This window comes from Haliotis rufescens, unplaced genomic scaffold (assembly GCF_023055435.1).
Source record: "Haliotis rufescens isolate VD_foot unplaced genomic scaffold, xgHalRufe1.0.p SCAF_2, whole genome shotgun sequence".
NCBI lineage: Eukaryota > Metazoa > Mollusca > Gastropoda > Lepetellida > Haliotidae > Haliotis > Haliotis rufescens.
The window spans coordinates 61,135,394-61,152,232 of NW_025963890.1; the positions used below are offsets into that span (position 1 = coordinate 61,135,394).

General features: G+C 39.1%; 3 protein-coding genes across 3 annotated transcripts in view; 2 read left to right on the forward strand and 1 right to left on the reverse strand.

Annotated features, from left to right (window-relative positions):
* The first annotated feature begins 1,101 nt into the window (after positions 1-1,101).
* LOC124142322 (toll-like receptor 4) lies at positions 1,102-8,221 on the forward strand. The gene is made up of 2 exons (XM_046510738.2): positions 1,102-1,140; positions 4,801-8,221. Exons 1-2 carry the CDS (start codon positions 1,123-1,125, stop codon positions 6,334-6,336), a joined length of 1,554 nt encoding a protein of 517 aa, XP_046366694.2. The 5' UTR covers positions 1,102-1,122; the 3' UTR covers positions 6,337-8,221.
* Positions 6,859-7,338, forward strand: LOC125381985 (toll-like receptor 4). The gene has a single exon (XM_048399390.1). The coding sequence runs from the start codon at positions 6,859-6,861 to the stop codon at positions 7,336-7,338; it is 480 nt and encodes a 159-aa protein (XP_048255347.1).
* A 3,656-nt stretch (positions 8,222-11,877) lies between the features above and the next one.
* Positions 11,878-16,839, reverse strand: part of LOC124142330 — a 50,099-nt gene continuing 45,137 nt past the window's right edge. Inside the window, exons 68-73 of the mRNA XM_048399391.1 lie at positions 16,425-16,503; positions 15,206-15,447; positions 14,955-14,997; positions 14,427-14,589; positions 13,632-13,723; positions 11,878-12,444 (exon numbers count right to left, since the gene is read on the reverse strand). Coding sequence (XP_048255348.1) covers positions 12,279-12,444; positions 13,632-13,723; positions 14,427-14,589; positions 14,955-14,997; positions 15,206-15,447; positions 16,425-16,503 — 785 coding nt within the window. The 3' untranslated portion in view covers positions 11,878-12,278. The remainder of the gene's footprint in view (positions 12,445-13,631; positions 13,724-14,426; positions 14,590-14,954; positions 14,998-15,205; positions 15,448-16,424; positions 16,504-16,839) is intronic.

Consider the following 16,839-nt stretch of genomic DNA (forward strand, 5'->3'; position numbering starts at 1 on the left):
AATTAACGCGTCTTCAAATTAATACGACGGACTAAACCTGGTTAGGGCTGAGTTTGTTTTCAGCAGTTTTCTCGAGGAATATTGTGTATCACATGCTGAATTAAAGGTGGTAACAGTAAAATATCACTTTAAGTTTGTATATTTATTGTATAAGATAATTCTGGTACAAATACTGATTCCAGCTGAGTTTTAACGCCACTCTTTTCCGGAACATCACGATTTAATGAGGGAGGAGAGCAGGTAACGAAGGTTTCACATGTTTAATAGTTTTTAACCCGAAACCAACGCGTGTCTCAATCTTAGATACGATCGTGTCTTTGGTGAGTGAGTGAGTTTGATTTGAATCCGCTTGAGGTGGGATGGGGTGGGGCGGGGTGAGGTGGGCTGAAATGGGCTTTAGCGTCACGTTCAAGAATATTTCACTTATATAGCGATGTGCATGCACGTATGTGTGAGTTTGTTGGGGTGTGGGGTGGGTTAGAGGGCTGTTTGTACTATTCCGGTTTTATACTACTGACCCACTGCGATACCATGCCGCAGTTACCATGGATATCCCACTAGTTCTTGTTTTATCCAATTATTTCCTCAATACCGAGGGTCAGGCAGGGTAACAACAAGTGCTATCTTTTAACGTATGTTGGTGTGACGCGCCAAGGTATTGAACCACCGAACGTTCGCACCGGGAAGACACTCTATCCACTAGACCACGAAGGCGGTTAAATATGGGTGTAGACTTTCTTTTGCCCGGCAGTATAATTTCTCTTGAAATTCCTGACTCCATGTCACATAACTACATATTTATCACGTCACTTTGTTAGGAGTCGTGCAAAATACACAAAAAGATAAGTATCCATTTTCACGTCTCTCCCTATTGAATATCACTAGCTTGCATCCTCATCTCACGATATTCATTGGAATCTAAATTTAAAAGGAAACAGGCTAACGTCAACACAAAACAAGAGTTAACCCGGGAAGTATCTTAACGCTTGAATGTTTCCCAAACATCTTACTACCCAAATACCACACAAAGAGCTAACTGGGGTAGCCCTATTCAGGGGTAGAAATATAGACGCTCTATAAAGGAAGAGGCAGTAGCGACAAGGTCTAAGGCGTGACACAACCATGGCCAGTTTACCTGAGGTAAGACTTCTCACTGTTACTACTAATGAATCCATTTAAATGTTTTCCAATCGGGACATTTGTTTTTTTTCTTGAAATTTCAAGATGTTCTGTTGACATTTCAAGATACTAAGTTGAAATTTTAAGTTAATATCTTGAAATTTCCATGGTATCTTAAAATGGTTGAAATTTCAAGATACTGAGATGAAATTTCAAGGTAATATCTTGAAATTTCAACTTGGTATCTTAAAACCAAAAGTTGAAATTTCAAGATTTTAAGTTGTAATTTCAAGTTATAATGTAAATATTTTAACTTATTATCTTGACATTTCAAGAAGAAAATGACCCTAAAAGGCTTCCGTAATGAACATGTTTGTAGGAAATCACTGTTATCAAGACATTGTCTCTTGTGTCCCGTGGAGATCCGGGGTAGAATAGATCTTCAGCAACCCATGCTTGCCGTAAGAGGTGACTAACGGGATCGGGTGGTCAGGCCGGCTGACTTGGTTAAGGCATGTCATCGTTTCCCAATTGCGTGGATCTATGCTCATGATGTCAATCATTGGATTGTCTGGTCCAGACTCGGTTATTTACATACCGCCATCATATAGCTGGAATATAGTGCGGCGTTAAACAACAAACAAACAAACATTGTCCCTTGCACCTGAATTTATTTTAGCTGAAAAACTACATTGAACGTCAATATGCCGTTAGAGCGTCAGAGAAAAGTTAAATCTTGCGTGTACAATTACATGCAGGTGGGTGATAGAAATCTATTGAAAACAGCTTCATTTTCGTGCTGAGCGATCCTCAACCTACCCTACCGTATTGCCTTGTGTTTAGATACTCGTGTTACCGCTGTTACTGTATAAAGTTCCACATACCCTGTTGCGAAATGACGAACTTCTTACCAATGCTAATACAATGATATAATTATAAAACCGAACGCCTATCAAATGCACTTCAGCGAACTTAACCGAGGGTATCCGGGTAATATTTCAGGATGGTTTACGTCGTCTGCTATCTGTCGGCAATGTCCGTAAAACGGTTCGCTGGGCAGACGGATGAATACATTTTAGTTAAACGGGCGTAATTTACGCCGGTAGGATACATTTCTTGTCAACCGATCCCTCGGCGTTAATGGTGTGCTGTACCCTGTGGGAGAGCCTATTAACCCCTTGACGGGACGTCATATACCCCTTGAGACTGGTCGACAACAAATATTATGTATCCCGACAGTGTGAAATATACAGCTTGAGACCAACAACTTGAAGATCGGATCAAATCTGATAGTGTTATGAACCTTATTGTCTTCTGTAATTTGTATTTTGAATCACCCCCTGTCGACTGAGATGTACAATGACAGGAGCGATGAAGCTGCCAAAATGTTTGTTTTTGTTTGTTTGTTTAACGCCGCATTCCGCAGTATTCCAACTGTATGATGGCGGTCTGTAAATAATCGAGTCCGGACCAGACTGTCCAGTGATTGATATCATGAGCATCGATCCATGCAGTTGGGATAAGAGGACATGTATCAACCAAGTCAGCGAGCCTGACAACCGGATACCGTTAGTCGCCTCTTTGGACAAGCATAGTCGCCTTTTACGGCAAGCATGGGTTGCTGAAGACCTATTCTAACCCGGATCTTCACGGGTCAGTTGCCAAAATGTGAAACATGAAAAAAAAAAAAAATCCACCTAAACCCTTGGCGAAACCGCATTATCGGTGGTTCGAGAAGGGAGCTAACTCCGTTTGCCTAATCGAAATTTCGAGGTGGGCCCACATTCGAAACTAAACGCACTTGTTGTTGAGAATATATACTACGTAAACAAACCCGCATAACGAACTCATAATTTGTCTATTTAAAATAAGTATTATGACTTATTATTGAATTAAAATGTACAAATAAGATGACAATACAGCAGAACTCACTTCTACGAACATCGCCAAACTAGGTCGTGGGGGTCATTATTATTCATGAGTTATTCCTTTTATGGAACAAGTTCTCGGAAACGTTTGAGGCTTGTATCATGTCCGAGATCAATTCAAGTGTAGACATATTTTCAGGCTTATATCGCCACCAATACTTATGATTTGATTGATGTATTATATTGGAAAAAGTAGAATGAGTGGTATTGCCTCTGTAAATTTAATTTGAAGTAGATTTAAGTTTCTTGCTTGGCAGCTATTTTTGTAAAACTAGTGTGGTCAGCTATGATGCAGTTATTCAAACTTCAAAGACTTTTGTGCGTTTCATGGAATTAATGTCACACGAAATGATTTATAAAGATATTTCCCATCAATAATAGAAAATGTGAATAATATATAATGTCACATAATGACAAACGTGAGCCCACTAGCCTTAATGACTTCGTCAACCTAATGAAACCCAGCGATTTAAAAATGTGGGCCCACCTGTTTCGATCACTATAAGACGGGAACAATGTGGGCCCACATTTTAGAAAATGGTTATAAGTAAGCCAAACTAATGAAGCTAGCGATTTTTTAATGTGGTCCCTCCTTTTGCAATCACTATGACGGAAGAACGTCTACCCACTAGGCGATATACAAATGTGGGCCCACTTGTTTCGATCACAATATATGACGGGAACAATGTGGGCCCAAATTTGAGAAAATGATTATCAATATTTAAGTAGAATTTCGCGATTAATAAATCTGGTCCCTCCTGTTGCAATCAATATGACGGAAGAACGTCTGCCCACATTTAGGGATTGATTATCAGAACTAACGAAACAACCTACCGAAGATAGGCGAAATACACATGTGGGCCCACTTGTTTCGATCACCACAGATGACGGGAAAGATGTGGGCCCACCTTTTTGAAAATGGTTATCACCACTAAACCAATCTTAGAAGATGTACGGATGGAAACATAAATATATAATGCATTCAAACATTTAATTACGCATACGTTTTACCTTAGGGATAAGCTGGGCATTTAATAGCTGGACCAACAACGTACAGCGTGGGTGACGCCATTACTCCTAAATACGAAAACAACGGAGATAGCTCCCGTTTGAAATTAGAGTGGCCTCCTTTTCCCAATATGAACCACTGATAATGCGGTTTCGCCAAACCCTTTAACGACAAGTCAAACAAGACGTTAGGCATGTCAGCGCTGTATAATGCATTCATGTAATTGTCACCCCTAGTTTGTCTTTTACGCCCAGTGGAATCTGTTTCGGCGGATAATTGAGACTGGTCATTCTCTGGCGTTGACGTTATATATTGTATGTCGATACAAAGGGAATATTTAACTAGGCTTGTTAAAAAACATGTGATAAATTGCGTAGCAACGAATTAATTAGTCGCCCCTTACGACAAGCATTGTCGCCTTGTACGGCACGCATGGGTTGCTGAGGACCTATTCTATTCCGGATCTTCACGGGTCTCGTCCATGTCGTCCAATCTCACTGCTATATGTAGTTATATACCCCAAAGAAGTTTAAGATCACAAGATTCTTTCAAATCACTAGAGTTACTAAAGTAATATGGAAGAATAATTTTGGGGTGTTCTCTAAATTCTTTAAGTATATAATTAGCAGTGAGATAGTGAAATAGTTATGGCAAGACAAATTAACTATAGCAATGAGAAAGATCGTCTTTTGAGTAGTATATAACATAAAAAAAGGTTATGTAAATGAAACATCTGTTTTTCAGGTGATGCTGGTTGCATTTCTTCTGCTCTCTGGAGATGCTGGTGAGGGTGGTGAGCCTGGTGGTGTCGATACCTGTGAACCGTGCACATGCTCAGAAACACACGCCGACTGTTCCTCGCGAAACCTAACCACCGTCCCGAAAACCCTTCCAATCGGAATCCAAACTTTGGATCTAGCTCACAACTCATTTCATGAATTGATAAGGAAATCCTTTGATGCCTACGCAAACCTTACTACTCTAAATATATCATACAACAAACTCAAATTCTTGGATAGGGATGTCTTTGAGCATTTGATAAATTTGCTGATACTGGACCTTTCACACAACGAGCTATCACTGTCTGAACACTCCTATCCTGAAGGACTCTTTAGGAACCAGAAGATGTTACAACTATTGTTTCTCCAAAGTAACACTGAATGCAACGAAAACTACCGTTATCCTGATACCGTATTCAGTGACCTTACCAACTTAACTGAACTTCACATAGATGGTTTGAAAAACTTCGTATTTGGAAAAGGCTTCAAGAACCTCACAAAACTCACGTCACTGTTTCTCGTGGGAACCTGTGATATTGAGACAGTCCGAAACTACAGTTTTACCTACTTGTCTAATGTGCAAAATCTTTCCCTGGTACACTGTGGAATCATTCACATTGAACAATCGTCATTTTCGCCCTTAAGCAATGACATACATTATTTGGATGTTTCTGACAATGTGGACCTTGGACTGATTCGCCTTGGTCGCGCATTCTATGGACTTAGAAACAAAACAGTTCGGATTCTGAGGGCAAATAGGCTACACAGGCATCGTGGAACAGGCATAGCACTTAAGTGCAAAGACTTTGCTTCTCTTAAATACATAACATTAGAAGAACTGCACATCGATGATAATCGCATAGAAGTCCTTGACATGGGTATTACAGGACTTCTACCTCGCTTAAAGAGATTCTCAGGCAGAAATAATCTATTCCTGTTTGGTCCATATACTCTTACAGGTCAGGGATTGAAGGAGCTTGAATGGGCTGATGTCTCTGGACAGTCAGCTTCAACCGCTGAATTTTTCAATCAGAATGAAAACAATTTGTATCTTAAATATTCAAGAAAAGAGTTAACTTGTTTTCCTTCAAATGAGACACAACACAATTTAAGTATTTCACATGAAAATGTTTTACATTTAGACAGGAAACTGTCGGGTTCCCGGTCGGATATGAACTATGCAGGTTGTACATTTAGATTACCGCAGAAGCTTTTATTTGCCAATTTCAGCAGATCCAAATTGAGTTTCCGTATAAAAAATGTATCATGTTGCAATTCCAAGTTAAAGGAACTTGATCTTTCTCATAATTTGTTTTCAAAATGGGAAGGACCGATTGAAGGGTTTGAAAGCCTAGAAAAAATAGATCTCTCTCATAATTTCTGTGACTATGTAAATAATTCAGTTTTCAAAAGTCTTAGCCGTTTGAAAACAGCAAAGCTTGGGACAAATTTTCTTGGCTATGCAATGAAAGACATACAGTTTAACATTAGTAAATTATAACATCAAGACTTGACAGATAACAAGATCCAGGAGCTGACAAGGTCTAATTTCATGTTACTGAAGTCCCTTAAATACTTAGACCTTAGTCACAACGATCTTAGATCTTGGAATGCTGACATCGAACATATGCATAATTTAAGGACAGTAAATATTTCTCATAATTTATTTGCAGACTTTCCAATAAATCTGGCATTACAAATTGACCGACTCAACAGTAGGAATTTGAGTGTTGATTTTCAGGGCAATTTCCTGCAATGTAATTGTCTCACTTTAAAATCTTTGCAATGGATAAATAAGAATTCAAACATCTTTCTTAACATACAAGGTCTAGTATGCATGTTTAATCATAAAAATATCAATCTTACAAACATACATGACATCGTTCTTGAACTTGAAAAAACATGTGCTTCGTATGTAGGATTGATGATCGGCATTCTGAGCATCATCGTGTTAGTCTTGGCTTTATCTATAGCCGGCGTTGTGTTCAGGTACAGGTGGAAGGTCAGGTATCTTTACCACTTAATGCGAAATAGACATCGAGGATACCTCCCTGCTGAAGATGTAGAACAGGAATTCGAATTTGATGCCTTCATTTCGTATGCTGATGAAGACCGCGGTTTCGTTGTGAGGGAAATGCGCGAGATTCTGGAAGACCAGGAGAACTTTAGTCTGTGCATCCACCATAGAGACTTTCTCCCGCGAGAAGCCATCGCGGCCAACATCCTGAAAGCCATCAGTTCCAGCAGAAAGACTGTGGTGATCCTGACCAGGAACTTCCTGAAGAGCTACTGGTGTAGATACGAGATGGAGATGGCCAAGATGGAGAGTATCTACACTGGAAGGAACACCTTGCTGATTGTAGTCATGGAGGACATTCCTGTGAAGGATCTTCCTGTGGATATAGTGGAGGTGATGAGACGGGACTCGTACGTGGAGTTCACAGATGACATGGAGGGGAATGCAGTGTTTTGGCACAGCTTGAAGAGAGGCCTTCGAGGATGAGATTTGAACATTCGTGTGACAATTCTTCCTGATGATTCTGTCCAGGTGACGAGACTGGATGTACGTAAACGTCACCAATGACGGGAAAGGGAATAGAAATGGTTTTGCAGTCCTGTAATAGCGATAGAGTGCTTGCAATGCTGGTAACTGAACCAAGTTGTATTGTTTTTATTGGTTGTTTCGTCAATTTGTATATATTTTAAGATGTATATTGTATGTAGATTCTGCATACTTGGTAACCCTTGTGGCCATACTTTCCATGTACACCCACGTGCGGGTAAATATATGGGCGTTATATTCACACGCTAATAGAACTGTATCTCAGCTTTGGCTATATTCTTGTTCATGATTTACATTTCATACTCTATAAACAAAATTTACGTATATACCTCATATGAATTGTATATATTCATTTTGTGCTTATTATTATTTACGTTACGTAAGTATATGTGTGTTTACTTAAAAATGAATAGGTGTAAGGTTGTACATACATATCCCTGTAAAATTTTACTTTGTTGTGTGTGAGTTAATATTTCCTGTCAAACTATTTCAGCCTTAAATAGACTATATTGACAGATAAGTTCTCAAGCGAATGTGTATATCCTGTATTAGGAATAAACATTGTATTTAGCGAGCCTTGGCAAGCTAATTACATAGTGTCTATTCCTAATATGGGATATATTAAATTCCCAGAATCACACAAGCGTGAGAAACTCTTTATCATGTGATGTCATTCTTGATTTCTGTAGTCGAAAAAGATAATCTTATCTCTTCCGAATGATACCTTAACATTACAAGATTTTCATGTTCTAGGTACATTTGAGAATCTAAGGACTTGTTTACAGTTATGTGTTGAGCCGTTTTAATAAAACGTGTACGCAAATAATGTTTTCTATGGTTTTTGTGTGAGGTCCCATGTCGCAGGATCTTGTTTTTGTTTTTGTCAGCAAAACGTGCGTACCTGTATACATCTTGAGATCGATCTTGCAAATGAGGCCACGTATCACTAGCAGATAAAATAATGACGAGTATCAATGTGACGACAATTTTTTAGAAAATAATTGAAACACAATAAAATGTATCAGGGTTGTTTTAACCTTGAAGACTCATCTCGCCTTCAAAATGAGTAAGTTACTTCCGTTAGAAATCTAAGGGGTGTTGAATCAGTGTCTAACTCTGTAAGGACTTAAGGGAGTGTTTGTTTGTTTGTTGTTCAACGCTGCACTCAGCAATGTGCAAGCAAAATGACGGCGGTCTGTGAATAATCGAGACTGGACCAGACAATCATGTGATTGACATCATGAGCATCGAGCCGATGGGATACTATGACATGCATCAACCAAATCAGTGAGCTTGACCACCCCATCCCGTTAGTCGCCTCTTACGACAAGTATGGGTTGCTGAAGGCCTATTCCACCCCGGATCTTCACGGGTCCGCAGGACCTTGTTCACAGATTCAATACATTTTCGCGCTTTGTCCTTTCCTCCTGATTTCTTGATCTTGTATCAGGCTGATCAGTATTGCCTTAAAACACAAACTCTAAAAAAGTAACATGTTTGTCATTGTCCTTTTAATCGCCTGTTTACCTTTATTTCTATGGACGTTAAAATTCTATAGTTCTGAACACCTTATCAACTATGGAGTGCAAACATCGTTACGTTACTTATTGTGTACACAAATTATCTCTGGTATGTGAAAATATTTGCCATATCAAAATATACCTCAAGTAGTGAGTGAGTATGGTTTGGCGCCGCTTTTAGTAATATTCAAGCAATATACCGGCGGGGGACACCAGAAATGGGCTTCACACATTGTACTCAGATGGGGAATCGAACCCGGGTCTTCGACGTGACGAGCGAACGCTTTAACCACTGGGCTACACCACCGCCCATCTCAAGCAGTAAAGGGCGACTTTCGGGTCGCTTTGTCGCTGGCCTTATGTTTTCTGGCACAGATAACGTATTACGATAGGTAACAATGGATGGTACATCCTGAACACAACAAATAGAAAAAAATTACTGATCTTTCTAGGGAATATTTTTTTTAATGAAATTGTGTGCTTAGTCTTCACAACAAAGACATATCCCCCAAAATAGTATTTAATTATCCCTAACATTGTTTTGTTCGATATAATAATAATAATAATAATAATAATAATAATAATAATAATAATAATAACTTAAGATATTGTGATGAATGCAAGTAGATTTGGTGACTTCAGTAATGCATCGTGTGTGCTTCTACCGTAAGAAGTGAGAACAATGTGCTAAAAATGACGGATTATATGTATTTTAGGGAAGTTATATTCTATTGTTGAAGGCGAACGAGCTGTCAATTTGGTTATGTGCCGGGAACGCCACATTTAAATCACAGATAATCCTGGGAACGCCGAACACATAACTCAAGGGTTTCTGCTGCTGGTACCGCGAGCGCCACATCGACGGATTCTATACCGTTTTGTTATATAAACGAAGCATTATATGATATAAAAAAGTTATCCCGGAATAGTACACATACATAAAATACATAAAATGCGTAAAACAAAAATCAGTTAATATTAACAGATCACGTGATTATCAAAATGCACCCAATTAGCAGTGCAATGCGGATGTGTTGACAGATATAGCATTTGTTTTAAACAATAGCTCTCATATACTTAATGAGTAATAACATCGCGAAACGATGCATGCGTGTGACATCAGTATGATACTAACGATACATGCTATTTAAGTCTTTTTTTGGGTGTTGTATAGTGTGATGGGACTAGGGTTGTTATCTACCTCATTCTTCATATAAGGAAACTCGTGGGAATTCGGGTTAGACAATAGGACCCCTACATCAGACCTGTCAACCCTTCCGCATTTTGCGGGAGACTCCCGCAGTTTGATGAAATCTCCCAGTCTTCTGCATGAGAGACTATTTCTCTCGCAAGACAGCATTTTTCATTCATTTAAAATGTGCCTCCATTGTCCCGCGAGTAAAAACAAAAAACAGTGTGATATGATGCCTTTATCTGAGCCATAATTAAACTTGTAAATTATCTTCTTCAAGTGTTATTGTCACTTTTTTTAAATCTCCCCCGTTGGAGGCAAATCTCCCCCATGAGGGGTTGTCAGGTCTGCCCTACGTATATACATGCTGGAAACAAGAAGTGGGGTCAGGCTTGCCGACTTAGTTGATTACATGCGGTCGTATCCCAATTACGTGGATCGATGCCCGTGACGTCAATCACTGGATTGTATGGTCTAGAGTAGATTATTGACAGATCGTAGTCATATAGCTGAAACTTTGCCGTGCGGGCGTCAAACAAGAAACAAACAAGCAAACATAAAGGAAAACCATGATGACACAAAGGAAAACCATGATGACACAAAGGAAAACCATGATGACACAAAGGAAAACCATGATGACACACGGTACAGGAAGCTTCCTCGGAAGGAGTGACCTGTTTCTGTATGACGTCATACACAGCACATGGAGCCGAGGTGAGGTGAAATGAGGGTTTTTGTCACGTTCAAGCTTATTGCACTTATATAGCGATGTGCATGTATGCAGTCTCGTTTTAACTACGTTCTCACTATATTCCAATAACGTAACGTTTAAGATGATTGCACTATTACAGCGACATGCATGAATATGTATATATATATGTGTGTGTGTGTGTGTGTGTGTGTGTGTGTGTGTGTGTGTGTGTGTGTGTGTGTGTGTACTAGTACTACTCCTGCCGTTATTTTATAGTACTAGCCCATTGTGATGTCATACCGCAATCTAAAATGGATACCCTACTCAGACACATTATACTCCAAGCCCACCAGTAGTCATTTTATCCCCTTACGTCTGGCAGGGTAACAACATATACCACCTTTAAACGTCTGTTCATACGACAGCGATCGAACCAGCGGCCTTCTGCAATGAAAGCAGACGTTCTATGCACTAGACCACAGAGGTGGTCCCCAGTGGGTGAAATGCTGTATAGATTCAAAGAGATTAAAACAACATCCATCCAAGCCCTGTGTTCATCAGGTGACATCATGCGATGGTTAAATGGTCACAGAATCGAAAAAGATGGTACCAGTTCTGCAATATAATTTACCTTGTGTCTGGGCTCCAACTGTTTGGGTGTAAAGTTTAGACACTAAAGGTGACACACACACTTCAAACTGTCAAAGCCAGAAAATAAAGTCTCGAGTATCTTCATAAAACGAAAACAGTGATGAATAGTATATGAACTGATCACTCAAAATCAAAAACACCAGAAGTTCGCAAAAAGGGCAAGCATGTCCTGCTCTACCAGTAGTTCTGCCGGTACCGGTACCACACAATGGGCTCGCAACCCCACTAATTTCAAGAATTGAGTGCGAGAGTATAGCATAATGCCGCCTTCAGCTGTAGAGAGATCACAGCGGGACACATCAAGAATAGGCTTCACTCAGATTAGAATAGAACCGGTTCGGCTTTGTGAGCGAACGCTTTCACCACTAGGTCACTCAACAGTCCCCAGTCATGACGTAATGATAGAAAAATACAAACTAGGAAACTGTTATAAAAGTGGTTTATGTTAGAAAAAAGCTCGGGGATATTTACAAACATATGTACATCTTGTATTATACATGTAGACTAGATAACAATCATAGACATCAAGGGAACGACCAGCGTTCATTTGGCAAGACCATTTACACTCTACAAAAGAATCAATTTCGTAATTCTTTCATTTTGAACATATTTCATGTAACATTTAAACGAAATCGCTTAAGTAAGAAACATATCAATAAACATAATTGTTTCAATAAATGACTCCTCAGTGAAAAAAAGATTATGAAAAGTCAAAGTCCAAACAAAACATACAACAAAGAAATATGGAACATTGGACATAAAATGCATAATGTTATTGTTGAGAAAAAGAATGAGATGATAATAAGGATCTTGTATACATTGTCAGTTAAAGGCTGCTTTTGCTTTCGTCAGCATTAACGACATAAAATCCTTGTGATTCCGAGTACACCTCGTTTTCAAAATAAACAGGCTGGGTTGTAAAGTGCTCCTTGTCGTAAGACCTTTCTTGAAATTTTGAGGCATCATTTTCAATCGTTCGAGCTTGTCGTCTCCTACAATAAATTATCAATGTTTATACATACTGGCTATAATACGATGTAGCTTAATGTAAAAATATTACATCAATAAATAGTAAGAACGGACACTCTATAATACTGTCTATCATAAGGGAGTAACCAAAGTTTCATGTTAACAATTATTTCTCTTGTCATGATTATGAGGATCTGTACATTATTAGACAACTTTCAATTGCCAACCAATTGGGGTATAGTCACATACGACTTGCACATTTGCCTATATGGAATAACATTTGGTGCGATGATTTTATAGCTTCAGCGTGCATGAAAAAGGCTATGGTGATAAAAAAAATACTTACAAGCACTGACTAAAACATCTCTGAGCATGTAGTATATATGAAATTCAATGTGCAGATATATATATTATATGATACCAATAACTAACATATATTTTGCAAACTTGCGTTACAATTCTGTGGAAGGGTATGAATACCGAATGGATTGATGTTTGAACAACTCAAATATAATATACTCCTAGAATTCAAAACGCAAGCTTTTTGTCCAAAACATAGTGTCTGTGTGGAGAATGTACGTATTTACTCACAAGCAATCATTATGAATTATGTATGTCACGTCATGTACTCCTGTCTAATTTGATATCTTCCATTGTTTGTTCCTCATTTACAATATAGGTTCTCTGTTTTCCCTCCGAGATTTCAGGATCTTCCATATTAAAGGTGGGGTTATTAAAGTGTGGCTCGTCTGAGAAATGTTGCTTGTCATAGCCGTTTAACTCCTCGGGTTTCTGTTTAAGCGTATGCGACATCCGGTGTCTGAAACAGGAAGCGGAAGCTGTTTGTGCATGCGCAGTTGCAAGCAAGACAGGAAGCTCGGCATGGAATGACCCAGTTTAACAAGGCTTCCTTCTGAATTCACTTCATAACTCGAAGAAGCACTGCAAGGCATTACCATGGAGGTGTAAGCAAACTTTGACGAAATGTGACAGGTTGACTTCTAGAAAATGTGACTATGTGAGTGACAATTTGTTGTCATACATGCTGCAGAAAACACCATCTCTAAGACAGTGATAAGATGACAGTGATCCAGAATAAGATGGGTGCCATGGTAAGAGATCTGAGGTGGTTCGATGACAAACAATTAATTGAAGCAGAACAAGCTACAGATGAAGCAGGCGAACCTATACTATTATCAGGACCACTCACCTTCTGTTTCGTATCACCAACACGATCACTATGATGATAATCAATAGCAATAGTAGACCGAGGACGATCCCAAGTGGAATGGCCCAGTCAGACTGAAAAGATTGAAGAAATCGTTAATGTTGATGTGTGGAGTCTGGGTCAACTTGCACAAAGCGTTCTTACTTAGCGCTACGACGAGATGATCTTAACTCGGATGCTCTAACAGATTTGCGATAGTCGTAGCACTAAGATCGTTTTGTGCAAGTGAGTCCTGGGAAAGAAAAAAGACATAAGTCAATGTTAAGTCTTTCAATGGCATTTAGCAGTGAAACACATAAGGAAGAAAATTTATGGATGTCAACTTCTTTATCATGGGGAAACACAAATTTTCGGAATATATGCTTACTACTTCGTCAGGTGAATGAAGACGTAAGGAGTAAGCATATACTCCGAAACGTTGTGTTTCCCCATAATAAAGAAATTGACATCCATAAATTCTCTTCCTTAAGGCAATGTTGATATATAGGAATATAAAACTCTTGGTTGGAATCTTAAATGGTTTGAGAATAAATGTATCATCAATTGGACTACCCCAAATCACATTACATTTCTCAAAAACCTTGCCGAAAGTCCATATCCAGTGAACAGTAAGCAAACTACACATGTATTGAGCTACGTATGAAACCAAAACCAAGAAGGCATATCAGTCTCCGATGTGTCTCCGATGTGTCTCCGATGTGTTTTCATGTGTATATGAATGTGTATGAGTTTTTTAACAGTCGTTATAGCATGTTCATAGGTACCGCTCTCACTCACCGTATTTGACTCGTCGTCATTTTTCCCCTTGTAAACTGTTAAGTCTAAGGGGGATATTTCATTTCCTATCAGATCATCTTGTGGTGTTGTCAAGTCATTCTCTGTAAAAGCTGATGGACCTCCGGCTGGTGTCACAATATACCGGAGTTTTGTTGGCGCATCCCTGTGATGAAAAGATTTTCATGAACTTGAAATATATAACTCATGCGCAGAGGATACACACAACTACAAACATACGATTAGGTTGGTCCTAGTTTTGCCTCTTGTAAACTACGCCTGAACTATATTATATTTGAATTATCTAATGCGTGATTACGGAAGGTACCATATTGGGTACTGTGTATTTGTGTGTGTATGTGTGTGCATTTATGTGTGTGTGTGAGAGAGAGAGAGAGAGAGAGAGAGAGAGAGAGATAGACAGAGACAGAGAGTTGTGTGAGATCATGTGCATGTTTCAAATCCTTATAACATGAATCAGAATCTAATTTCACATTATACATCGGTTCGGGCAATAAATGTTTTACTCACCCTTCAACCTTCTTGATTCCGACTGTCAGCGTACCAGTATAATCTGAAAGGTAATCATGCTTATGATATAATCGGAATCCTACAATGGAGTCTGCTTTTAGTAGAGAGGGATTATGATTATGCAAACGTCTTTGCTTTTATTTACATACAGTCAGCGATAGTAACACTCTTGATAAGAAACATTCTTTGTGACATGAGAGAAATAAAGGATATAATTAAGTAGTTTCTAAACAACGATTAGCTTGGCTTACCTGGGTTGGCCTGCATCCAGGCTTTAGTGAGAGCAGTTTCCAGGCCAGCAGTATCATTACCCACAACGCCTGTTACCATTATCTCACGACCTTCGCGGGCTAAGCACCCACATGGAGTGGCTTCAGGGGTGGTACTGAATTTCTGACCCAGAGTCCCTGCGTCCACCCCTTCAAACCTCGTCCAGTGGGAGTCGCCTCCCAGAAGGGCCACTGTGTACGTCACCTGCGTCACTTGGTCAGCACTGAGGACAATTAGTGATGAGATAACACAAAGTCTTTGTAAGTCACATACTCTCGAATACATGGTCTACATAAAATACACACAGTTTACACAGAATAGACATGATACACACAAATGTGACCTACAATGAGTGAGTGAGTGAGTGAGTTTGGTTTTACGCCGCTTTTAGCAATATTCCAGCAATATCACGGCGGGAGACACCAGAAATTGTACCCATGAATCGAACCCGGGTCTTTGGCGTGACGAACGAACGCTTTCACCACTGGGCTACCCGACCGCCCCTGACCTACCATGAGATAAGAGACCTCATGGGTGAAAGATCACATTTTGACTTCTCATTATATTTTAAAACTACAGTATCTCAGGAACCCAGGAACACAATGCACAAGTTTCAATTCTTATCCATTAAAGAGATACTTGACATCAAACGTGGACCAATTCTCTGCAAAATCCCATTTTCAGTTTTGAAATAATAACTTGCAATAATTTAGATATAATGACTGATTAATGGAAAGTAGAAATGCATGCTAAAATGTTTTGATTAATGCTTTTATTACATTACTACCTAACAAGAAAAATAAGATATTGTTGTACAATCCTCATAGATCTATCTGGCGATTTTTACCTACAAGGTCCCTTTTCTCAAGGCGGGTCACAAATATTCAGTACCATATTCGACGTAATAAGCGCCCAGGGCACTCTCAAAATTAGAAATAGGGGGCTCTTATTAGAATATCATTTTGGTGAAAAAAAGTTGTACGAATAGAAGGTACGTTGGTGACCTTATACTTGTGTGGTACTCGCTATTTGTCAGTGATACATGTCGAAATATATGTGAAACATTCTTGAACGTGACGTTAAACCTAATTTCCCCTCATCACCTCATCAATGATAAACCAATTGAAAATATGTTCCTTTTTTCATCCGTGGTAGAATGGGACTGCACAATACATTTACATCACATAGTATGTACGATACCTTGTTGTACTGTAGAAATTGTCGTTCATGTCACTGACCACGACTGACACATTTTCTTTGGGGATCCCAAGACTGCTACCTGCACAAATCAGAAAATATATGTAACAATAGTTCCCAAATGTCCCAATAGGACATACTAGCTTTTACAAGTGTGGGCTTACTCCAAATTCTACCTACAGGTACATCCTGGCACCCTATGGTGGTAAGAACAATTATCTCAATGTAATACAATCCTGAAAGACAGCGCTTGGAGTCTATATGGTTACTCTTCATTGTAAACTGCCAGGCAAAAGTAAGTATTCACTTCAAAACTGGATTTGACCTAAAATTACAAACGTTAGCAAAATGTTATACAAAGCTAAAAACAGTCTTCGAAACGCCGCAAATTCTTTAGACCCAAAACGAAAGGAATACA

What these genes read in the sequence shown, in the direction of transcription:
- LOC125381985 (XM_048399390.1), top strand. Translation starts at nt 6,859, where the DNA reads ATGCGAAATAGACATCGAGGATACCTCCCTGCTGAAGATGTAGAACAG.